Source organism: Balaenoptera borealis, assembly GCF_965194805.1.
Source record: "Balaenoptera borealis genome assembly, chromosome: 17".
In the NCBI taxonomy this organism is placed as follows: Eukaryota; Metazoa; Chordata; class Mammalia; order Artiodactyla; family Balaenopteridae; genus Balaenoptera; species Balaenoptera borealis.
Window position 1 is genome coordinate 14472043 of NC_138876.1, and position 25856 is coordinate 14497898.

At 39.1% G+C, this 25856-nt stretch overlaps 1 protein-coding gene across 16 annotated transcripts in view; it reads right to left on the minus strand.

Moving 5' to 3' along the window:
- Nucleotides 1-25856, minus strand: part of NSMCE2 (NSE2 (MMS21) homolog, SMC5-SMC6 complex SUMO ligase) — a 222642-nt gene that overhangs the window by 126204 nt on the left and 70582 nt on the right. For 6 of the 16 annotated variants that reach the window (XM_082363139.1, XM_082363141.1, XM_082363140.1 and 3 more), the window contains exons 4-5: nucleotides 19195-19348; nucleotides 9342-9376 (exon numbers count right to left, since the gene is read on the minus strand). In XM_082363139.1, coding sequence (XP_082219265.1) covers nucleotides 9342-9376; nucleotides 19195-19348 — 189 coding nt within the window. Of the gene's footprint in view, nucleotides 1-9341; nucleotides 9377-9400; nucleotides 9667-15042; nucleotides 15156-19194; nucleotides 19349-25856 lie in introns of those variants that run through there. The other 10 variants (XM_082363137.1, XM_082363145.1, XM_082363147.1 and 7 more) reach the window with 4 other exon arrangements.

Genomic DNA, 25856 nt, shown 5'->3' on the forward strand with positions numbered 1-25856 from the left:
ACTCATTTTCTCTATGAAGCCATCACCCTCTGGTTTCAAAGCTCTCTCCCTCCTCAGGTGTTAATTATATGAATCACATATCCTGGCAGTTGATCATTTGCCTCCTCCTATTCTTTTTCTAACCCGGCAGCACTCAGTTTATATTTCTCTCATGGCACTTATTACTTTGCTTTGAATCACAGTGATTTTAAGTATCTGTTTCTTTGCTCCACCAAAAGGACAAAGTCACAGCCAGCTGTGTGCACTATCTTTGATTAAAGCCCAGTCCTCGACACATCAATAATAAATGCTTGTTGGATTGAAGGGATATAAATTTTGCCCATTTTGTAAGAATACAAACTTCTTGAAACAAAAGAATACACCACATTTCTTTTTTCTCTATTCCTAGATACCTGGCCTAATGCCCAGCACTAAATAGCCATTTTCGAATATAAATTTGTTGAATGTATAATCAACATATACCACGAAAGTAAACCAGTTGTAATTTAATTCTACTTATGCTAAATTATCTCTTCAGTTGCTTTGATATCTGAATAAACACGACCCTGATCAAAGGGATGACTCAAAAAAGTAAGGTTACTTCAATTACCCCTTATTTTGAGGGTTGCATATTGAGAAGAGAGGTTAGTAACACACACACACACACACACACACACACACACACACACGGTGAAAACCTGGCCACAGTACTTTCTATCTCCTCCCATTAAGAAGCAGTTGTCAAAAAAAAAAAAAAAAAGAAGCAGTGTCCACTCTCCCATCCCTTGAATCTGGGCTGCCTGGCGATTGCTTTGACTAATAGCCTAGCAAAAGTTACACTGTGCAGTTTCCAAGCGCAGACCTCAAGAGATCTTCTGCTTCTGCTCTTATCTCCCTTCCACCACTCTGTGGACAAACCTGAACTAATCTGCTGGAGGATGAGACTGCATGGAGCAGGGACAAGCTGTCCTAACTGAGGGTGCCCTAGACCAAGAAGCCCCAAGTCAACCAGGCAGCTGGCCGCAGCTGTGTGAGTGAGCCCAGCCAGACCAGCAGCAGAGTCACCTAGATAAGCCCAGTCCAAATGGCCAATCCACAGTATCAGGATCCAAATAAATGGTTTGTCAAGTCACTAAGTTCTGGGGTGGCTTGTTCCACAACAAAAGCTGACTGACAGCTGGAAACCCAACACCATTTTTTAAAACTGAACACTTACGTGGTGTCACAATGCCGATTGCTATTCCACAGCAGTTTTGAACTTTACAGCCAATGCAAATCATTTCTATATGTTTAATTGTAATTGAATAAAATATTCCAATTATGACTAAAGCACAATTTCTAAATAAAAAGTAATTGCTAGCGTTTTGATTGATTTAAAAAATATATTATCTAGGGGGCTTCCCTGGTGGCACAGTGGTTGAGAATCTGTCTGCTAATGCAGGGGACACGGGTTCGAGCCCTGGTCTGGGAAGATCCCACATGCCGTGGAGCAACTGGGCCCGTGAGCCACAACTACTGAGCCTGTGCGTCTGGAGCCTGTGCTCCGCAACAAGAGAGGCCGCGACAGTGAGAGGCCCGCGCACCGCGATGAAGAGTGGCCCCCGCTCGCCGCAACTAGAGAAAGCCCTCGCACAGAAACGAAGACCCAATACAGCCAAAAATAAATAAATAAATAAATTTATTTTTTTAAAAAAATATATATTATCTAATAAATGAATACAACTCATCTCCATCCCCTCATGTACCATGAGAATTTTTTTTTAAAACTACACAATGTGTTTCTTGCTTCAAAATTGGATAAAAATCTTTATTTTTAAACACCCCTATCTGGGAGGGGCAAAAGAAGCAGTGAAGCAAACTCTTAATCAATACTACCAACAAGAAGGAAAAACACAGAAAATCAAAGGCAATGGCTAATTCTGTCCCCCAATCTTATTAGATTATGGAATTTAGTTTATGAATTTTGAAATACGAAAAATATGAATAATTTTCGGTTTAGGACTGAGAAGTTTGTGCATCCTTGGTAACAGGAAATTCAACTAAAGTAAGAAAATGATACTAAGAAGAGAAACTCCTTCTCCCTTTAATGTCTTTGGCCCATATGCCCCTTGGTCCTCCCCTCAGCCACCGGGCATCCCTTGCTGGCTCCTCCTTTCCTTCCTCTCCTTGGCTCTCTGGGACTCCTCCCCCTGCATGGGTCACCTACTCCCACAGCTCCAGCTGTTGCTCAGGAACGTGTGAAGAGCCTCTCTCCTGCTCTCCTTAGCCCTGGTCTAACACCAGCGCTTTCCTCATTTCCAACCATTTGTTGAAGATCTATGCCAAAACCCAGGCCCTTAAACTCAATATACTTGACATTTGAGTCTTCCTCCCCACCTGAAGACCAGCTCTTCCATGAGACATCTTGCTGCTTTTCATGGTATTATCTCTTCCCCAGTTACCCAAACCAGAAACCTCAGAGCCATCTTCAACTCCTTATTCTCTTACGTCTATTATTGTTTTAAACGAGTGGACAAGTCCTACAGATTTTACTTCCACTACACCTCCTGCATTCGTCATCTTTTCCAATTGTCCCACTGTAATTCAGAATGTCATCAGGGGGCTTCCCTGGTGGCTCAGTGGTTAAGAATCCGCCTGCCAATTCAGGGGACACGGGTTCAGGCCCTGGTCCGGGAAGATCCTAAATGCCGCGGAGCAACTAAGCCCATGCGCCACTACTACTGAGCCTGTGCTCTAGAGCCCATACCACTGAAGCCTGCGCTCCGTAACAAGAGAAGCCACCACAATGAGAAGCCCGCGCACCACAACAAAGAGTAGCCCCCACTCACCACAACTAGAGAAAGCTTGTGCACAGCAATGAAGACCCAACGCAGCCAAAAAAAAAAGAAAGAAAAAAGAATGTCATCAGTACTGAACTGGACCACTGTAACAAGACCTCTTCCCACCCCAATTTATCCTATATACCACAACCAGACTTATCTTCTTACCGTTTGAATATAATCAGATGGCTCACCTAATGAAAAACTTAATGCGCCTAACCCTAACCCTAACCCATGACTTACTAATTAAACTATCCTATTTAAGGCAACAAGTAACTCCATAAATCAGTCCCAACTTACCCTTGTAATCTTATGTCCCAGGTACTTATGCTCTAACTGGATTACTTGCTGGTAATCATGTCCTGTGCCTTTTTCCACTTCTGTTCATGGCTTCCAGTATTCTCCTACCCAGTAATGGTAATCACAATACATATGCAATATTTATACTGCTTTAAAATTTAATATTACATTATAAAGCATTTTCTTAACGTTTCATTTTTTAGATAAGTGATTTCCCCAAATCTCTTGATTGTTTCCAAGTTTTCCTATTGAATATCACTGAGAAATATCTTTGTATAAAAGAATTTGCTTTTGGGGTTATTTTATTAGAATTAACTCCCCAAAGTACAATTACCAGAAAAACATTTTAAAGAGTCTCACTATATATTCTGTACCTTTAATATTCAGTTGATTATAGTTATCTTAAATTATTACTGTATTATCAAAGCTTAAGCTTGATCCTCAGATACAGTTGGTATATCTTATTAACTACATTGTTGGAATTTATAACCTATAATTTTAACACGCTTCTCCCAACCCTCTGCCCCTTTGGGGCCTCCACCTCTCCTCCAACTTCAAACTCTAGTCTCCAGCTCATGCAATTACCAGAATTCAGCTGTAGGCCAACGGCCATCATAGCAAAACCAGAATAGCTTACTGCTTCTCAAAGCTTGGAATTCTGAAAACATAATAATATACTTTCTATTTTTAGAGGTGGGGTCCTGGGGGAACTTGCTATTCAAGTCAAATGAGTCAGTCAAGATGAGAAAGTTAATATATTTCAGTCAGTTTGTCTGTGCTGGCATGCACCATCGCCTAAAGCAGTGAACACAGAATATTTTATTTTAAAGGACAGTATGCATACATGTTCAAATATCAGAGTATAAACAGGATACTTCAGTACTGGTTTCCATTTTGCACACTATTTGTACAAAACAATCAGCCTATTTCAAAGCCGCTATAAACTTTACTTCAAATTCCTCTCTTGCCAAATAATCTCACATGCTAACCTTCCTAATCTTTGCTATTAGATATCCCTCTCCAGATTAAAGCTTCTTTAAAGGTCTCACATGATACCTGTGCACTTACTCTACCGTGGGGAAGACTCCAAGAAGTCAGTGATGTCTGTATTAAGGCAGAAGGGTAGACTTTGCTGTAACCAAGTGAAGGGAGAGGTGGATAATAAGCAGAATATTCCATGAAGAGATCTGGTAAATGTGAAAGTCTGGAGGTGAAAGAGAACACAATACTTTCTGGGAACTGCAAGTGTTTGGATCAAAGGGCTATGGAGGAAAGTGGTGAAAAAGTAGAAAAAAACAAAACAAAACAAAAAAACCTGGTTGCAAAAAGGGCCTTTATTCTAGGAGGGTCGGGGGAGCCTCTGAAAGACCACAGGGTGGACAACCATGGCCAGATCTATACTTTAGAACGATCCATCACTCTGGCAGAAACTGACAAGAGGCCAGTCTGGAGCAGGGAGCGCATAGGCTGAGAGTAAAATGGGAAATTGAGCAGTAGTAGCGGTGGCAGCAGGAAGAAACGGAGAAGGGCTTGGCAGAGGTTTCTAGCAATGGGACTAGATAGCACATCTTGTTAATTGGCTGAAAATTCTTACTCATCTCTTTGTAGGAATAATTTTCTGCTTCTGCTTTTCGTTAATGTAAAATAAAACCACTGTCCTCTAAAGCAGAAGGAAAATATACCTAAATAAGCAACTACTATATTTTCTTGACTCTATACTACTATCAAACGTAAGAAGCATCATCAACTTAATGTTTTATGTGTGGGTGGAAAAATCAATGCTATCACGTGAACAGGAGAGATGGAGGTTACTAAGCCTGATGGTTGGGGGAAGGAATTAAAAATTCTTGAGTCTAACTTGAAAGTTTCCTGCTTTATGCAGTTGAAGTCAATGAATAGTATCCCCCCTAGGGAAAGAGGAAGGAAGTACCTTCCACCAGTAAGCAGCCAATGGTCAAACTGGGCAAGGAAGGTTGCCAGAAAGTCTGGGAACACCTCCAGCCAAGTGGCAGCCACACTTAGTACTTAGAACACGGTTGTTGCCCAGATCTACCAAAGCAACCTTGATGAAAAGGGACACAACGCCTTACTCTATCCTCTCGTTCCCAGGACTAGTGTGCATCAAAGGATCTGTCGTGGAATATCTGTCCCACGGAGGGGAAAAAAGCTTCCATAAACTAAGTTTTAACCCCCCTTTGCAATCCTTCAGTCATTCCCCAAATATACATGAAGTACTGGTTCCATGCCAGGTGCTGTCCTAGGTGCTGCGGACAGTACCAATCACCGTGGACAAGTGCTGCTCTCGCTCAGGTGACATTCCAACCAAATGCAAACTGCATGATGAAGACTAAGCACCCCATACTAAAGAAAATTGATTAATTTATCTGACCTGGAAAACTTTATTATTTTATTTTAAAAAATAAAGTGACTACATTTATTTTGGAAAGCTCTACTCAGTACCTTTCATCAACCCCTTCCACCCCACTCTCATTCCCTCTCCAAGTTCTTTGAGTCAAGTCCTAGGACCCTGTGATCTCAAGTGACCAGTATGCTTTTTCTCTCACTCCCCAAGACATTAATTACTTGCCTGTGGTCCTGGTGCCTAGCCCAGTGTTCTGTGTAACAGAGGTTCTAGTTCACTAAAAAATATAATTTGAAATAAGTCACCAGGTGATTTAAGGAAAAAAAAAAAAAAAAAAGCTAAATAGCCAGGTTCAAACACAAAGCAGATCCTCTGCAGTTAAATGTACAGTATATCTGTAAGAGAATCCCTAATATAGTAAAGACTCACGCAGGACACAGTCATAATAGCTGCAGCTCCTTTTCATCTGCTCCATTATGTCCACTCATGATGAATATATTTCACCAGACGCAGCGTGGTTCATTATGTGACTAGGGCTGTTCCTGACACTTCACTCCCTGCCTCCCTAACAAGAAAAGGTTGCCAAAACCAATATTGTACTGAAAAATGATTTGTTACCTTATCAACATTTTTTTTGTTCACACCCTTGACAGTGACAGAACATTCCTTAACTACTTGACAACCTATTTTATCCTTCATTAAAATCTCTTAACACTTTTACGAAATGACTAAAACACTCTGAGCTTGTTTCCTTGCACGTGAGGATTTATGCCAACTGCTAATGATGTATAAAATGTATAACTTTGGAAATAAAAATTATTAAAGTTATGCCTTTAAGCAAGTTAAAAAAAGATTAGGAAATTAATATTTGGGAGAGTATATTACAGTTTATAAAACACTTTCACTTTTCATTTTAAAATATCTGGTTTAATCCCTATACAACTCTGTGAGCTAGGAAGCATTATTATTATTATATGACCTACACTTTACAGAAATGTAAAATTCTATTGATTTGATCAAAAATACAAACTATTATTTGGTTGAGCCAGAATCTGAATGTATATTTTCTGATTCCAAATTCCAGGATCTTTCTATGGTTTGGACAGCCTCTGCCCTTAACATTGTTATCAATGGAGCTGATTAAATACATGACTTTAAATAGTTATCAAGAAAAAAGGATTTCATGACTAATATTAACAAATACAAGGCAAATAACTCTGAAGGACAATTCTTGAATATAACAAAAATATGAAAATATGATCGTTAAGGCTATCAATTATGCATATGAATCGACAACTTCGTTTTAGAGCTATTAAGATGTGTACCGTATTCCACCTAAACACTGTAAAGTGAGTAGATGCTAACTAGGTGCCGAAGACCAGAATGTAAGCTCCATAAGCAGAGGGACTTGTCTATTTCCTTCACTCTTACATTCCCATCACACTCAATAAACATTGGTTGAACGAATGAATGCGAAGTACAACATGGAGTACAAAAATGAGGCTCTGAGATATAGAATTATAAAGTTAGTTTCCATTCAAACCCAAGACACCAAGTACAATTTAATTTATTAGATAAGTACTGAGTAATTTATATGTGCCTATATCTATGCTGTGTATTTTTGGATCTTCCCTTTTAGATAACAAGCTACATGAGATCTGGAATTAGAAGTCAGATTTGTGTCCTCTACAATGCCTAGCTAAACAACCTTTGGTAGATCATTTTTAACCTTGATTGTACATTAGCACCGCCTGGAGAACTTAAAAAAAAATGCCTGGAGTCCCATCAGACACCAACTAAATCTGTATCTCTGGGGGGTGGGGACTGAGCTCTAATTTTATTTTTAAGGTGCACAGCTGATACTGATATCCAGTGATGGGTAAGTGCCACTACTGCAAACTAATGGTCCTCAAACTCTGGCTTAGTGGAGAATCACCTGGAGGGCTTGTTAAAATTCAGCCCCATCCCCAGAGTTTCCAATTCAGTAGCTCTTGAGTGCACCTGAAAATCTGTGTTTTTAATAAGTTTCCAGGTGATGCTGACGCTGCTGGTGTGGGAACAGACTTTGAGAAGCACTGCCACAAACTATAATGATTCTTGAATGAATTAAAGGATAAATGTTCGAGATACATGAATAGAAAAACATGAACATTATATGAAAAATTTAAATATAAAAAATGAACTTCATGCTCAATATCATTGGTCGTTAGAAAAACATAAATTAAATTCACAATGAGATAACGTTACATACTTACTAGAATGGCTAAAATTAAAAACAAAACCAAAGTAACCCAAGTGCTGGTGAGGGTGCACAGCAGCTACAACTCTCATACACTGCGAGAGGAACGCAGGACGGGACCGTATTGGAAAACAGTCTGTCAGTTTCTTTTTTAAAGTTTCTAAAACTTTATTAAGTGAGAGCTGAAGTCTAATGAAGATGAGATACAGTAAGTCATCCTTAGATACTTAAAATGTGTTTAAGTAAAATATATTGAGTGAACTTTCAGACACAACTGAAGAAATATTGTCAGTAATCTTTGTGTTAAAAAAACTCCTGGATATAGAGACAAGTGCTGGGTGACTTTAGATTTACCAATGTCACCATAATATTTTTTCAAAAGGGGATGAAAAAAAAGTTGTGATATTAAATATTGCCAAATTTCACATCAGTCCCCAGGAAAATTCTACAAAGGACTGTGAAAAAGATGATTTAATAAATCACTTAAGAAGCTGATCATCAATATAAACAAACATACAGGCATAAGGAATAAATTCTCATGGACTAACGTCATAAGATAGGATTATTGACTAGATCAAAAGAAACTTACAAATACTGGGAAAGTATCTTAATTTTCAGTAATTCATGTAAGTACTGTAGGGGAGGAAAACTTTTCTTCTTCCCTTCTAGGTTCTTTGACTGGTCTAATAACTAAGTTGACATAAGACAGATTAGCAGGAGAAAAACAAATTTAATTTTGTATGTACGGAACCTATAAAAATAAGACTCAAAGAAGTGACCCAAGCAGGCAGCTTTTATACCTTTTAGACAAGGAAACAATAAATCTGTGAGAAATGGACAAGTAAAAGGGGTTTGGGCTTGGGGTAGCAAGTTAGTGAAGGAGTAACAAGGTGTTTTTTGTTTTTGTTTTTTAAAGGAATTCCTTTATTTTTTTTTATTGTTTATTTATTTGTTTATTTTTAGCCATGTTGGGTCCTCGCTTCCGTGCAAGGGCCCTCTCCAGCCGCGGCAAGCGGGGGCCACCCCGCATCGCGGCGCGCGGGCCTCCCACCACCGCGCCCCACTGCTGCAGAGCACAGGCTCCAGACGCGCAGGCCCAGCAGCTGTGGCCCACGGGCCCAGTCGCTCCGCGGCACGTGGGAACCTCCCAGACCAGGGCTCGAGCCCGCGTCCCCCGCATCGGCAGGCAGACTCCCAACCACTGCGCCACCAGGGAAGCCCTAACAAGATGTTTTTACACAACTTCTCGGCCCTAAATTCCCTATCTCTGGTGAGAAGGATGCCTTCTACCTCTGGTATAGGGAGGGTACCCTTCAAGTGGGAGATTTATTTCCTGCTTCCAGGGAGGGGCAAAGGAAGTCAGCGTGTCCGTCTTCCCTTGGTTGTTTCTTAAGTAACTTTAATTTAAAATAATCAATGGAATATTACTCAGCCACAAAGAAGAACAAAATAATGCCACCTGCAGCAACATGGATGGACCCAGACATCTTCATACTAAGTAAAACAAGTCAGACAGAGAAAGACAAACACCATATAATACCACTCATATGTGGAATCTAATTTTTAAAAAAATGATACAAATGAACTTATTTACAAAACAGAAACAGTCTGTCAGTTTCTTATAAGTTAAATGCATACTCACCATAGGAGCCAGCAGTCCCATGCCTGGATATTTATCTAAGAGAAATTAAAACTTATATTCACATAAAAGCCTGTACATGAATGCTTATAACGGCTTTATTCATAATGGCCCCAAGCTGGAAACCACTGAAATGTCCTTGAACTGATGACTGGATAGATGAACAGATGAACTATGGTACATCTATACGATGGAATACTACTCAGCAATGCAATGCAACAACAAACTGTGGACGAAACTCAAATGCATTCTTCTCGGTGAAAATAAGCCACTTACAAGGCTACACCCTGTACGATTCCATGTATGCAACATTCTGGAAAAGTAAAAACTATATGGAGAAAAAAAAAAAACAACAGTGGTTGCCAGGGGCTGGGATGGGGTGGGTGTCAACTACAGATGGGTACACATTACATACTAATCTAACGACTATAACACGTCAATCTTCCAGCCTCAGGGACTAATAACTTGACAGGACAAGACAATTCTTTTCTTAAGCATTATGTGCATTGTCCCCAGGACATTTACTCCTATTCTCGGTTCGGGCTGCTTTCTGGGCACGGATGGCATCACACTCTCTCAAAATAAGCCACCAGGAGAGAAACACCCATAGTTCACAGTCTGTTTAAACTTGCTGCTGACTCATTTCTCCCTTGATAACTGAACCTTTCTTCCCTAATAACTTTAATTATAGCCATCTCTCATTCTAAAGCTTCCCGTTTCCTCGGAGATGTATTTGTTATCCATGTGACCTCCTGACTGTGAGACACTGGGTAAATATGCCACCTCCAGGATTCAGCCTGCTAAAAACAGAACCTGCATTTTTCACACATTCCTCTCCCGCACGTGGATGTCGCAAAGATTAAAAGGGATGATGTATGTGCATGGGATTATTGCCGTTATGCTTGAAATCCATTTCATGGAATTTGTTCTAAACTTGTGGTGCAATAAATATCCTATTCCTCTCTCCCTAGCACGGCAACTGTTCACACCGGAAATGGCATTCTTAGGCACTATTTACTGGGATCTGGAAAAGGAGGACTTAGTTTCAAGTCTCACTCTGTAACTTACTTTGTGACCTTGACCAAACCACTTGCCATTTGAGTCACACTTCTTTATCTATAAAATGGGCTTCAGCTACTTCGTGTTTCTCTAGGGGCTACCTTGAAGGCAATATCAAGCACATACAAAGTTCTATATAATGCCTGAGATGATTCCTACTCCTTGATCTCTAAATGGAAGTGACTAAGCAAGAGATTCTCTCTCAGCCAGATGAAACAGATTCCATCAGTGTCATCAGAGGACATCAATGTAGATCTATAACCTGGGAGACCCAAACAAACTCTTCACTACTCAGGAGTCCTAGGACACATCAATTTTTAGAGATGCATGAAATGCTTGAATTGAGAAAAGAGAAAAAACATGGAAGTGTTTTGAAGAGTTGGTGTGGTATATAAGGGAAAGAACATGAACTTTGGTGTCACCCAAACCTGGGTTTGAATTTCAGCACTTATGATCTTAGGGAAGTTATATTACCTCTCTTTGCATATTTTCTAATCTACAAAATGGGTACAGTTCTCTCGTAGAGTTGTGAGAAATAAACAATAATGTATATAAAGCGTGCAAATACCATACCCCTTGTGAGAAATAATAATGTATATAAAGTATGCAAATTCCATACACCTTCCATAGGTAGGCCCTCAAACAATGCCTGTACGTTATTAATTCAACAAGCACTGATTAAATACCGTATGTAGTAGGCACTATACAAAGCCTGGTTATTACTTCTAATATTACTATTTTCCAAAAGGACCAGGGAAAATCTAGAGTGAAGGCGGAGCAGATGGGCATCTTTATTGTTTATTACAATGCACACGTAGAAAAGCCAATTTTTCACTACCAAAGAGCTCCCTGATAGCTTAATGCCCTGACTAAAACTCTACCACAACAGAATCAATCTAATTTGAATTAATTTTTTTCTTCACTAATTATTTGGTACCTCAAATCTGCTTTAAAATGTAAAAATTCCTAGGAAATAACAACTTTATGAAACAGAAGAGAGAGGATAGTTACACCTCTTCCTAATACTCTCTCTCTACCCTTGGCATCTCCTGTCTTCTGGTTCTACTGTTTACTAGCTTTGTAACCTTGGGCATATCACTTAATCTCTCTGAAGCTGCTTCATCATTAAGATGGGAATGGTAGCACTTAGCTACCACTTACATAAGTAAAGACCTACAGGAAAGAGAAACCGTATGGGGTGGGAAACACAAAGAAAGCAGAAGGGAGGAGAGAGCCACAAAAGAATCAGACCGAATGACTCAAAGAGGAAGAGGGAGAGAGGCAAATACACAAAGAATGAAACATCAGCACAGGGATAAATTTCACTCAATGAGCATGAATCCTCAGGCCAGGGATGCAATCCAGCCTGAAAAAGTCAATCTCTGTTGTGAAACTTATGACTTTTAGCATTTCTCAGCAATTAATGGTCACCCAGCAAATGAATGGTGATGGTGTCATCAACATCAAAGAAAAAAATGAAGATCAACTGAGGGCCACAGAGATGATAAAAATGTCTACAGAAGAGCCAGCAAACTTAAATTTTTATAAATTTGCTTAAATGTTCTAAGCAATCACACGAAAAGTGAGCATCAATTCCTGAGCATCATGCTGCTATGATATTAAAATCTATGTATTACTACATATACTATACATTTACACCAACATATCACTATAATGGGTTATAAGCACAAAGTCATGTATGTTGTCTTTTCTGAGTAATTTAAAAAATAAAGAATTTTCAAAGACAATAAAAGTTGTTAACCTTTGCTGCTGATTTTAGATCCCAACTCTACACATGCTAATTTTCTTCCTCTTCTTTTCTTCTTTGCTGATGACACAGTATTGAAGGGAAAAGAAGTTTTATCATCAGACTACCTTAACTAGGTTCTGACCCTCTTTTTCTAGTTGAATAATTCTGTTCTGTAAATATTACCTGAGCTCTGATTAGATGAGGAACAAAAGAAACATAGAGATGAATAAGAAACTGTTCCTGCCTTAAAGGGTCTTGGGCTTTGGTTAACTGCCGGCCAGCAACACACGTTGTTTGGATAGACAGTTATACTGTACAACAAAGAAATTTACAGGTTGAAGGGGATCAGGATTAAGTCAGGTTGATCAACACCTGGCGTAGTTTAAATGCATCCAACGGATTTCTAGGCACAACCATTTTCCCTGTTGGCACCACCTTTGTTTCTTCCTCATCTCTTTCCTTCCAGGCTTCAAAACTCACACACAACTTCCCAATCTTCAAAGATGCTAATCTTCTCTATACCTCCACTGCTCACCTGCAACTGGGTTAGGGACTCCCACACCTGGCCCCTCACCATAAAATCTCCACCTGCTTTTCAAGAGAATCCACTGGGTTTCTACTCCACATTCCCAAATGACGTCAAATGCACATTCTGGCCTTACTTTGAAGTGTGTTGAAGCAAAACCATCCCTTTCTCTGAAGAAATCATAATCTACTGTTAATTGGCCAAATTAATGCTGATGTCCCTCGTTAAGTGCATAAAATGGCACTGAAAAATGGTATTATGAGAAGGCAAAATCAAAGATCACAAACTGATTTTGCACAGTGTTTTTAAAACTTAGTAACTGACGGGCTTCCCTGGTGGCGCAGTGGTTGAGAATCCGCCTGCCAATGCAGGGGACACGGGTTCGAGCCCTGGTCTGGGAAGATCCCACATGCCGCGGAGCAACTGGGCCCGTGAGCCACAATTACTGAGCCTGCACGTCTGGAGCCTGTGCTCCGCAACAAGAGAGGCCGCGATAGTGAGAGGCCCGCGCACCGCGATGAAGAGTGGCCCCCGCTTGCCACAACTAGAGAAAGCCCTCGCACAGAAACGAAGACCCAACACAGCCATAAATAAATAAGTAAAATTAAAAAAAAAAAAAAAAAAAAAAACTTAGTAACTGAAAAATAATCAGCTAAGCTTCTGGGTTTTCCAAAAGAACCTGAAGATCTGGCAACACTGGGTCCACCCTTACTCATAGCAACAATGGACTGGCACAGGTGGCAGGGGTCTCCTTTAAATACAGCATAAGCTCTCAAGTATATGACGGTTCTCCTGAAGACTCTTGTGACCATCAAGGATCCGTGCTATACATACCATGTGCCTAGACCTCAAGGAATACAGCAGTAGGCAAAACACGGAAGTGCCTACCCAATGGAACTACACTGCAGCTTTGAATAGATGCTGAAGGAAGGGGTAAGCAACCCATAAGGAACAGTAAAGTAAAGGTATTCTATTGTTCCTAAGAACTCCCTATCTAACGGGTTCCTTGAGTGAATCCTTTTGTGAAGTGAATGGCCACTCCCTATTCTATCAGTTTTGAGAGCTATAATGAGCATGTTTCAAGTGAAGGTACATAGTTATTCTGTGAACCCATATAATCACAAGATTACAGTGTAAATTCCTATGTCTGTATAGATATATCCGGATACAAATATCATTATCACTGAAATTGATTTCTGAGTTTCACTCATGGATTCAAATATCTCTGTATCTTATATTCTGCATATCTCCTATATGACCTAAATATACTGTTAAATTTGTGGTGAACATCTTCAGATTAGCAAATTTGCATTAAAAAAGACATGCTCTTATAACATTTAAAGGTACCATCAAAATTACATTTCATATTAATTTATCTTAATACTAAAGATCTCAGATTCACAGTAAATTCTATTTTGAACACAAAGTGAAGCCCTTAAACTGTAAGGGTTTCTAACTATGAATTATTGTCAAATGCCCTCAATGTCTGCCTTGATGACCTACACTAAAGCTTCTGATGCCTGCTAATCATATAATGGGTAAATGAATAAAGGACGCCAAAAAGATTACTTGATGACTTGAGAAAGTGTCTGTATAGAGGTGTCTGCACATCCTAATTAAGTTCTCCTGATGTTAAAAATTGCAGGAGACCATGAGTTGTAATAGTGTAAACTGTTTAGGTAAAAGAGGCAAGGAAGAGAGAACATTATGTGAACACACTGGTCAGATAAATGAAAATAATTTCATGTAACAAAGTCTGGTTCTGTCTGCCCTAAACCAAGTCATATTGTTTATTTTACAACTTGGGTTAGTAAGAACATGATTACCATTTAGGGAAATAGTTTTCTGTGAAATTATCCCCTAGCTCACTTATCATCACCACCGCCAAGTATAAAAACTATCTTCAATCACAATCTTGATTTACATGACTCCAAGAATTAGAACTAAGAAAAATGGGTGGCATTGGTAGGGAGACCAGGCTACTTACTTATTAAGTGACTCAAACCCAGGTCTTCTGGCTGCTAAACTCATATTCTTTCCACTATGCTGTACTAGCTCTTTCTCAATAATAACTTAAGTCTAAAGTAAGCTTTCAGAGTTTGCAAAGATCTACTATCTCATTTAATCTTGGTAATAATCCTGTGAGGTTGGGGCAACATAATATCTCTAATACAGAGGACACTGGGTACCCAGGGATAAAATAATTTATCCATAGAAGATGGACTGAATGGCTGGCAATATCCATAAGACGGAAATAACTACTAAAAAACCTTATTGTGTGCAACTGAAGTATGTGACCTTTAGAGTAAGCATATTCTTAAATGAGTACAATGTATCTGTTACCCTTATATTCTAGGGATGGTAAATACCAGATATCTGTACTGTTCCTCTTCTTTTCCACCGTAATCCTCCAGCACACTCTTTTCTGCTAGGCCCGAACACAGCCTCAGAATCTTTTTGAACACACAGTTCCAGGCAGCCCCTATCAACCGACACAGATAAAATCTGCATTCCTATTCTGACTCTCTCCATTAGGGCCCACATTATATAATATTGTGGGATATATAATATTCTCTAACATCTTACGGAAAAACCCAAAGGAACTTTTTGGCCAACCCAATATTTGTTTTTGACATTTTGCCTTTGCTTTTGATTGGATATTTGTTTTCATGGCTCTCACATTATTTCACATCTGTATATATTGTCTTCGCCAGGTACCGGGACTCTGCCTTATTTTGATCTCAGAGCACCAGCTGCAATGATTCATACACAGCAGGCACACAAGGTGTTCTGAACACACCTGAGACAAATGCATGGTATTTATGAAAAAAATCTGAAGTTAAAACAATGACAACAACAACAAAACAACAACAACAAAAACCTTCCCTTGTTTCTGATTTTAATTTAGGCCAGGAGTTGGTAAACTTTTTCAGTGAAGAGCCAGATAGTAAATATAAGTTTTGTGGGCCAAATGGTCTCTGATGTAACAACTCACCTCTGCCATTATAGTGTAAAGCACCCACAGACAACATGTGAATGAATGTGTCTACATTCCAACAAAAAGTTATTTATAAACACTGAAATCTGAATTTTATATAATTTTCACATGTCACATATTATTCTTCCCTTGACGTTTTCCCCCAACAATTAAAAAATATTAAAAAAAAAAAACATTCTTAGGTAGCAGGCCATAGAAAAAGAGGGGGTAGGCTGGATTTGGCCGATGGGCCATACTTTACTGATCCTTGGCCTAAATCTGTGGTTTTCAAAGTGAGAACTTCAGGTGGTCTGCAAGATCCTTTCAGCAAGTCCAACAACCTGTATGTGAAGCCAGATTTTCTTTGTATGCTTCAACCAAAACAGTGTACAACAGACTGACTGCAGAAGCAAATATGAGGATCCAGCTGCCTTCCATTAAGCCAGAAATTGAAGAGATTTGCAAAAATGGAAAACAATGCCAACCTTCTCACTAATTTTTCTTTGTTTGGAAAATATATGAACGTTATGTCATAACGTTCTTTGTATTAACATGTAATGGGCTTATGATTGATCTTTTGAAGTGGATTAATATTTTTTAAATTCCTCAGTTTTGATTTCAAATTAGATGCCAACAGCTATAACCCATGGAAACAAAAGCTGTCTGGGGGGCCCTCAGTAAACTGTCAGATGTGAGGGGATCTTGAGACCAGACAGTCTGAGAACCGGCTGCGGAGCTACAGCGGGGTGAACGGATTGCTGCCGGCAGGGCCGCCTAGGCTGAGTGGGAGCACGTCCTCAGGTCAGGGCACCTGGCAGACGGCCTCATTTCAATCTCCTTCTCGACTTCCCCCACCTGAGAGTTTCCTGGCGTTTCTTTCATTAAATCCTGATTTGGTAAAATTTAATCCCATGCAATTTATGTCTTTGTAGAATAAATCTGGTGAAAATGTGGGGTGATTTTCATGAAAGAACTCCTCTGCTATGTGCAGACCATAAAAACGCTTTAGCCTTTGTCAAAATAGACAACTAGATGCAAGTATCTCTCCCTGGCTTGTCTTTTCCAATCTTTAAAAAAAAAAAAATTACTATTCTAATTCTTTGCCTTCAGAACATCTCTCAAAATAAACAGATTCACTGGCTTCTTTATAAATCATAGTCCCTTTGACTTGGCTCCACAAAAATTGTAGAAGCCCGGTGCTAATCAGCATCCTCACTGGCGTTAAATCTAAAGAAATGAAATCCAGTAGGCATGGTGCAAGTTTAAATGATAGCGCTAATAATAATGCACAAAAAAATCACATTTTGCAAGTAAAGTATACGCATCTTATAGGGCATCTTAAGAGAGTATTAATACTTTGCTTGTTCTACCATTTGAGACTTTAAAACTTTTTAAAAGACTACTTTAGAAGAAATAAAAGGGAAAGCTGTCTTAATTCTAGTGTTATCATATGTAAGGAAACCTTACATAAGGGAGCTCTTCTTTCAATATAAGTTTACTTTGTCGTAAGTTTTAACTGTCTAGACAAATGATGTATACTGCTGGCCTGGGGAAACCTCTCCCTCACCCCCCATTTTAGAGAGAATTAAAGAAACAGTAACTATAATTCCAATAATAATCATTTTGTTGAATTATATATTCTTTTTTTTTTTTTAATATATTCTTAATTAGAAAGTGTTTCCACATGAGTATATGATTCTAAAGCCCTTTATAGTTTTCTCTTATGGAATAGTAACTTTGTAAACAATAACAAAGTGGGAAGAAATTTCTGTTTTTGGGTATTTGTCCTTTAATCTGTATTATAAAATATCTAAAAAAATCAAGAATTATGATCAGATGGATGCTAAATCTGCCATAATTTGTGATTACTGGCTCAAAGTAGAAAAATAAAATACATTTGGCTATTTTGACCAAGACCAAAACTTTAATTCCCTAGCATCTTAAGATCAGAAAGGCACTAACAAATTATTACCTGTTTGGGGGATTATTACCCATTTGGGGGAACAGTGCAAATTATATTAGGGAGATTTTGGTAGCTGTGTTGTTCAATGAAGAACAAAAAAACGGATTTAAAATGTGGGAAAAAGTGCTTACTGTTTAAATCTACAGTAAAAGCAAAAGTCTCATCATGATTGCAAAACATTCCAAATTGTGAAACTTAAGTTATTTGTAAAATAGACAAAAGTAAAGCAGCTTCCTCAGTCATTTTTTGAGATCTCAGCATCAATTTAAAGAAAATGCTTATATTTAAAAGAAAGCCTATTTCAAAATATGAATCCCTATACTAAGTACAAATATGAACACGAAGTAAATTTATATCTTATATCATGCATTCCTGTTCCACGTGTATGCACAAATGAAGGTGATATGAAACTAAAGTTTTAAAAACTTTATTTGCCTCAATTCTTTAAGGAATAAAAGAGCCTCAAACACCTAAAAGAAAGAACAACAGTTGATGCTAGTGTAAAAACAATAAAATTTACATAAAATTGTTACGTGGACTATATGGAAAAAGAGGGGGGGAAAAAAGGACATATGTACTTCACTGTATAGAAAATATATATTTCTGCCAACACTGTCTACAAGATTTTTTGGGTACAACTAATAATTTTTTCCACTCTCATTTTTTTTTTTTTTTTTTAATAATTCTCCATTATCATTTACTGGTTCAGGTACTTTTTATTAATTAATTAATTAATTAATTTTATTTTTTTTGGCTGTGTTGGGTCTTCATTTCTGTGCAAGGGCTTCCTCTAGTTGTGGCAAGCAGGGGCCACTCTTCATTGCGGTGCGTGGGCCTCTCACTGTCGCGGCCTCTCTTGTGGCGGAGCACAGGCTCCAAACGCGGAGGCTCAGTAATTGTGGCTCACGGGCCTAGGTGCTCCGCGGCATGTGGGATCTTCCCAGACCAGGGCTCGAACCCGTGTCCCTTGCATTAGCAGGCAGATTCTCAACCACTGCGCCACCAGGGAAGCCCCCACTCTCATTTTAAAATCAAAATTATGTTCATTAAAAACCTGAGTATAATAAAGTTTCTTAGGAAGGCAACAAATCTAAAACTCACGTGGAATTTATACTACCACCAAGATAGAAGGGATCAGGAGAATTCTGGTCTCATATTTGAGAAGACACTGCTCCTGCTACTCTAAAACAGCAAAACTAGAATCAAGGTATGGTTGTTTTAAAGCTTGGCACAGCAGTTTAAAATTTGAAAAAACACCACCGTTATTTTAATAAAATAGCTTTCAGTTTTATTGTCCCAATTCCCCTCCCCAGCAGTGGGATAATAACAGTGTACCTTTCTCTACCTGCTGGGGAATTTTCTTAGCACTTTGTGGAAACTGTTGGTTTTCAGAAATGGACAGGCTGATGTGAACCAAAGTTAGACAAAATACAGAATTGCAACAACAATAAAAAAGCAATTTAGAAAGAGGATCAAGCCAAGCAGATAAGCGAACTCTATAAAATCAGATTTCTGGGACTGGTCATCCAGTCAGTTCCCTAATTTCAAAAAGCCAAACCAAAGCAAAGCATGCTGACTTACATTGCTTCTTTAGTTCTTTCAGCTGTTGTTTAAATTGTGCAAATTTCTCATTATTTTGAAAGTCTGCATCAGAATTCTTATTCTGTAAAGCCAAAAACTTCTTCTCCACTAATAATTTTAGATCGGGTATTTTTTCTGGACGTTCTTCTCTTACCTGAGGAAGACAATAAAATTACTTTAGTTAAATGTTAACAATGACACAGTCTTGTAACAGTATTTTTCTCTCATTTCATTCAAATAAAACTACAGTGAGGTAGAAAACAGAATTCCCCCCAACAGAGAACCAGAGAGGCTGGGACTTGTTCCAGAACAGACTGCTAGTGAACAGCAGAGGGAATCATTCATCCCATCCCATAGTTTGCTTTCTTAAGCTATGCCTTCACTGCCCTGCTAGCTTGCTGTGTCCAGACAACTACTGGGGAAAAATTTCACACCAGTGCAACTGTGTCCTCCACCTTCACCAGAACCTGAACATCATGGCTCCTTCCTTTTACTTAGGTCTGTTCAGTCCCCTCTCCTTCCTCCCGAGGGCTCATTCCATCCTTCATTCTCTTCAGCACTCCTCTTCTCTGGTCCCTGGTCCCAGCAGGTGAGAGTGGCTCCTACTTCACAAAACAGGTAAGATTTCAACCTTAAACTTCCACCACCTGCTGCCACAAGGAAAAAGTGCCCCTATTCTGTTCAAGGCTAAACTCTCAATCTTTATTCTTTTTTACCCCTCACAATATTTTATTATAAATTTTTCAAACAGGCAAAAACGTTGAAAGAATTGTGCTTTACCATTCAAAGTCAAAAGACTATCTGCAAGTCCTCTGCTTCGATTAGCTTTTGTCATGGAGGAAAGAATTAGACAATCTTCTTTTGTTCAATTGCTATGCATTTTAATTAGCTGAATCGAAAATGAAAATTAAGCATGAAACCAAAATGCCTAAATCCATATTTAAAGTACAGAGTGTAGGAAATGACTGTCTACTCATTGTACTGATGAAACTCAACCAGTGCTGGATCCACCATCAAAGAGAGGTGTGAAAAAACATGGAGAGGCCTTAATGACAAGTTATACGTAATTAAAAATCTAAACCAAGTCCTGTAAGGCTAAAAAAACAATAAAGCTCAGTTTGGCTAGAGAAGGTAGAAAGACAATTTAATAATGCCTTATATCTCAAGAATAAGAGCTATTATACATGGTGACTGGCTATCCTCTGCCTCTACACTGGATAGAACAGGTTCAAGACAGTAGCATGAAGAGGTCAGAGTAGATAGATAATAGAAAATAAATTATGAGTTTTTAGAAAAGAATTATGGGCTCTCTTTCTGGATTTATACAATAAAGTCAACTCACATCCACCTGAGATGTTAAGGGGAACATTACAGGCAGGCATACAGGTGAACCTTCTCAAGGCCTTTGATCAGTATGAAATTATTATTTAAGCTGCAATGGTCAGAGAAGATCTGATCTGAGCAGATTATCAACAAATGTGGATGTTCTCTTCCAACAAAGTCTCTAACCCACTCAGCATACTTCATTTCCTTCGTTCAACTACACCACAAGCTGAGGAGCTGGGTAGAAGAGTGCGGGGGTGAGGGATGGAGAGGGTAGGCATTTTGAGGTTGACAACACAGCAACCTGAAGTATGACTAGGAAAACCTGAACACACCAAATTTAGCAATTCAGAGTACTTTCTCCCCCCACAGCAGAACCTCAAGAGAACTGCTCTAAAGCACATAAATTCACCGCGGCAAATATCTTCTCTGGAAACTTGATGCTGCAGTTGGCGTAGCTATCCATTGCAAAGAGAACGTACTGTACTCTAGCTATCAAAATGAGAGCCTGGAAAATACTAAGCTCATTACCTGTTTAAATCAATGCAATAAATGGGGATTAAACTATATTTTTAATGGTTTCCTGCTTTGTCTGTATCTTCAAGATAAACAGATACATAATCCCAAAAGGGGAAAGAAAAAAGCCATTCTTTGAGTAGTTAGTTGATCCTAAGTGTTACCTAGTCTGAAAAAGGTAAGGATGGCCCTCTTCTCCTAGGACAAATGTAAAATACCTCAAAGAAATTTGAGGTGGGAGGAGAGGATCTATTAGATCCTCAGTCCATTCCCTTTCCTACGGATAAAGCTCCTAGATACAAGACACAAAACCTCAGTTTTAAGTCACTGGGTGTATTAGTTTGGTAGGGCTGTCATAACAAAGTACCACAGACCAGGTGGCTTAGACAACAGAAATTTATTTTCTCATAGTTCTGGAGGCTAGAAATCTGAGACCAAGGTGACAGCAGGGTTGGCTTCTTCTGAGGTTTCTTTCTTTGGCTTGCAGATGGCCATCTTCTCCCTGTGACATAGTCTTCCCTCTGTATGTGTCTGTGTCCAAATATTCTCTTCTTAAAAGGACCAGTCATTGGATTAAAATGAGGCACCCCAATGACCTCATTTTAACTTTCATTATCTCTTTAAAGACCCTATGTCCAAACACATTCTGAGATATTAGGGGTTAGGACTTCAACATAATGAATGTTGGGGGAACACAGTTCAGTTCATACACTGGGTTAAAGAATTTTGAAAACAGAATTTTAAAAATAGCTTATAACATCTTATGGAAAAACCCAAATGAACTTTTTGGCCAACCCAACAGATTGTTAATCTTTACACCATTATAGTTTTTAAATGATAGACACTACTGAGAAGTAAACTTATCAGACACCATACTTACAGAATGAGAATTTAATACTGCCCTGGGGAGAGAAAAGGTCAGGTTTTTAAGTACCACCTACCTACCCAGTGAGTGCCCTCTCTGTGCTAAGCTTTGTAGCTAAACAGGAGAGAGGACCAGAAAAGTTGATTGGGAGCAGGGTGGTGAATAACTTTGGGAGCCAGGCTATGGAAGTGAGGCCTGACCTGATAGGCAGCAGGGAAAGACATTAAAATATTCTAAGGAATAAAGTAATAATACCATGAGAACTTTCTTTTTTTTAATGACGGCTGTAGTTAAAGCATAGAGGATGCACTAAGGAAGGGAGAAAGAAGTTATTGGACTATGTTAACTAATGGTAGAGGGGCTGGCAACTTGAACCAAATTGTAACACTATTTTTGAAGCAGAATCGCTGAGTCATTTTGTGAGAGGAAGACAAGAAACTGATAATGACTTCAAGATTTTTAACATTTAATACGGGCAACTAATTAAATTTAAAATGAGAGAGCATGTGAAAAAAGAGAAGAGAAATGCAAAAGGACCTCTTAAGGAAAGAAAAAAAAAAAAAAAAAAAAGCAAAGAAGAAAACCAGGAGTAAGGCATGTCCAAGAAGAAAGGAAAAGAGAAAATTCCTTAAGAGACGCTTGTCTCTTGGAAAAAATGGCTTGGAAAAAATGATGCAAGAGAGCTTAAGTAAGATAAGGGCTAAAAAAGAAACCACTGGATTTAATTACCAGGTACTTGGTACACTGCACTGGAACTATTTATCTGTTTCAACCTACTAGCTTGCGAAGCTTCTCTCGGGCAAGGATTATTTCACTGGTGCCCAGTGTACTATCTGTTGTACAGTAGGTGCTCAAATGACCTTGATGAACTACTGAATTACAGGGATGCCAAATTCTCCTGTAGTGACACGAGAAGAGGGACTAACAGAGTTCCGTGTGAGCAAGTGAACAAAGTCTGGCAGCAAGGGAAGGAGAAAGAGATGGGAAGCAGATCGTGGGAAAGAGACAGCAAAAGACACTTGTTTATTTGTACAGAGGTCAACAGTAGCTTGGAGTGAAGCTGACATGATGGAGGAGAAAGAACATGGACCTCAGGATCAGGCAGGTCTGGGTCCCTAAGTTGTGGATTTGGGGACAGTCCTTCTAGGCCTTGGGTTTCTCTCACTTCTTCATTAGGAATCAGGAACACCCATGTCAGTGCCATGGAGACTTAATTACACAATGTTTGTGTTTAACTCGGCACACAGTAGATGTTAAATTTTCTTACTCTTTCCTTCCAACTTTAGCATAGAGCTTTCAACATGTTCGTGGACTGAGAAGAAGCCAGTGGGGAAACACAAATCAGAAACACTAAGAGAAAGCAAATAACAGATTTCATTTGAGAAAATCCTTCAAGTACTAGGGCAAAAACTAGAGAGGGGAGAAGACCAGCTGCGAAAGCACAACAACAGTCTTTACCAGAGGTCATAAATGCCCACAGGGCTGGACACGCAAGGATCTGAGGAAACCCCCAAGAAGTGTAGGACAACAGGCAGTGGTGAGGACGGTGTCAAAGTAGCCGGCAACAGCCCCTGGTGAGAGGAAGCCGCTGCACAGCTCCGGGTGACGGCTGCCACGTGAGAGAGCAAGCCCAGGTTTCTAAAGAAAAGTTACAAATCTAGGTTTCTGTGAGACCTTTGTTTTTTTTTTTTTTGGTTTCTAAAACAATGTATAGTCCAAACAATACATCAGCCTGAAGTCAGGAGTTTGAAACCTCTGTTTAGTGCAAACAAGATATTTTGGACATAAAAAGCAAAGTACTATTGTGATGCGCAATCTTTGGAGGTTTAGTGCAATTCCCAGACTTCTACTTTAGGAATGAAATATGGTCCTTTCAAATAGGACAGAGAATAATGGGAAGGATGGGTGTGGGGAAGAAAGGGGAAAGTAAAGGATTCCATTCTGACATGCTAATCCCAAGTATTAATGAAAAACTTGGGCTCTAGACTTGAGATTAAAAATTAGGCTCTTCTGCTAACTGAATGACCTTAGAAGAGTTACTAAATGCATCTAACCTTAATTTCCTCACTTGTAGATAGAAAATAATGACAGTATTTCCCTCACAGTGTTGTGGAGAGGAATAGATGGGATGAAACAATACAGCACTGATGAGCTATCTGTCACAGAGAACAGTCAATGAGGAGTAAGTGTTATTGTTGTGTTTATCATTATATGTATCTCCAGGGTGGCTGGATATCCAGGCCCGCAGCTCTGTGGACTGACATGAACACCCAGGTGGAGAAATCAGGGTATGGATTTTAATGGACACCATGGAAATGAATGGGATTACCAAGGAGATGAAATAAACGGAAACAAAAAAAAAAGAAGTAAGGAGAGAACTCTGGAGAATACCACATTTATGGGATAGCTAGAAGAGTCTAGAAAGAAAAAGTGCAAGAGTTAAGAAGACAACCAAAAGAAAGTGTCCCAAAAGTCTAGGACGTTTCAAGATCGGTCAAATGCTGCACTGAAGTCAAGCTAAATAAGGATTGAGAAGTGTCCGCTGGACTCTATGATTGGCTCACTGAGGACTTTAGCAAGAGCCCAGATGCGCACGCACAAAGTGCTGACTCCAAAATATGCAGATTTTTGTTGAATGAATTGTTTCAAAAACATGGAGCAGTGATAGGACAGAACACATAAATCGCCAAATGTTCCAGAGACTCTCCAACTAACTGCTCAGTTTGAGCTCAAAATCACTTGTGAATGTTTAGCTACATTTAATTGGAACCCAACACTCCTGTGACTGCAGTATTTCTCTGATGTCAGCAAAGGAAGGCAATCACAGAGCTGACTGTAACAATGAAGTCAGACCTCTGGTGGCTCTGTCCCTATGAACAGAGGCTCAATGTTTTAGGAAAAGAAATAATGGTAGGAACAAAAGGCAAACTTGGTCCTTACCCATACGGAAACTACGTATTATTTTCAACATGCTTTAAAATAAGATTTTTAATATTTATATGATGATAATACACTTCATTTCTTTCAAACAATATTGTACACATATGCAATTACTCAAAGTGTATCATTTTATTGCCACAGGGCAAAGTCAAGGTCTCCTCCTCCATTATCGTTATTGCCTGATAGCTATTATTTCACTGGGAGGGGAGATCACAGGAGCTAAGGATATTAATGGGCTGAGTCATTCATACACTTTTGAATCATATGAGAATCTAGTATAAAATTAGTCACTCTTGTAACTGAACCAAGACTCAGATGGATTTACTCTCTCCAAAACAGCCACTGTTAGATGTTTAGCTCCCAAAATAACATATACCTGATGATTTACATTTTGGAAATCACACAGCCTTTAGAAGTTTATTATAGGTACATAAAAGTGATTAAGCACTATGCTTTGTACGCTAAGTATTCCAAGTTCTAATTCATAGTCAGCCTGATCTAAGGCTACGGGACCTACTTTCATGGGAATCCAGAGAGAATTGCCTCAACTGGTCCTAGAACATTCATTCAACAAATATTTAGAGGCCCAACTGGGTACCAGGCATTATGCTAAGCAATGAGACATTTATGGAGGTTGGCCCACATTTACGACACACCACCAACCCAACTGGTCATGCACAGGGTAAATTTATATAGGCCAACACTGTCTCCACCTTTATATAGCAAAAAAGCTTGGAAAAGTTTTCAATGACAGACATGTCCAGGCTAAGAATCATTATGCTTTCACTGACTATAACCTAATTGCAATGGAGACACATTATATTTTCTACAGAGTTTACTATACTGCCTTTGCCCTGTTAAAAAAAAAATACATATATCACACACGCTAATGATGACCAGCATGGATTATACCCTTCATCTCATGCCCGTTTCTGTTGTCAGTTGCACAATCTGCACTGAACTCTGTTGGACCCAGTTATTTGTAGTTGAGTGAGTTTCCTAGTGCCATTATATAGTT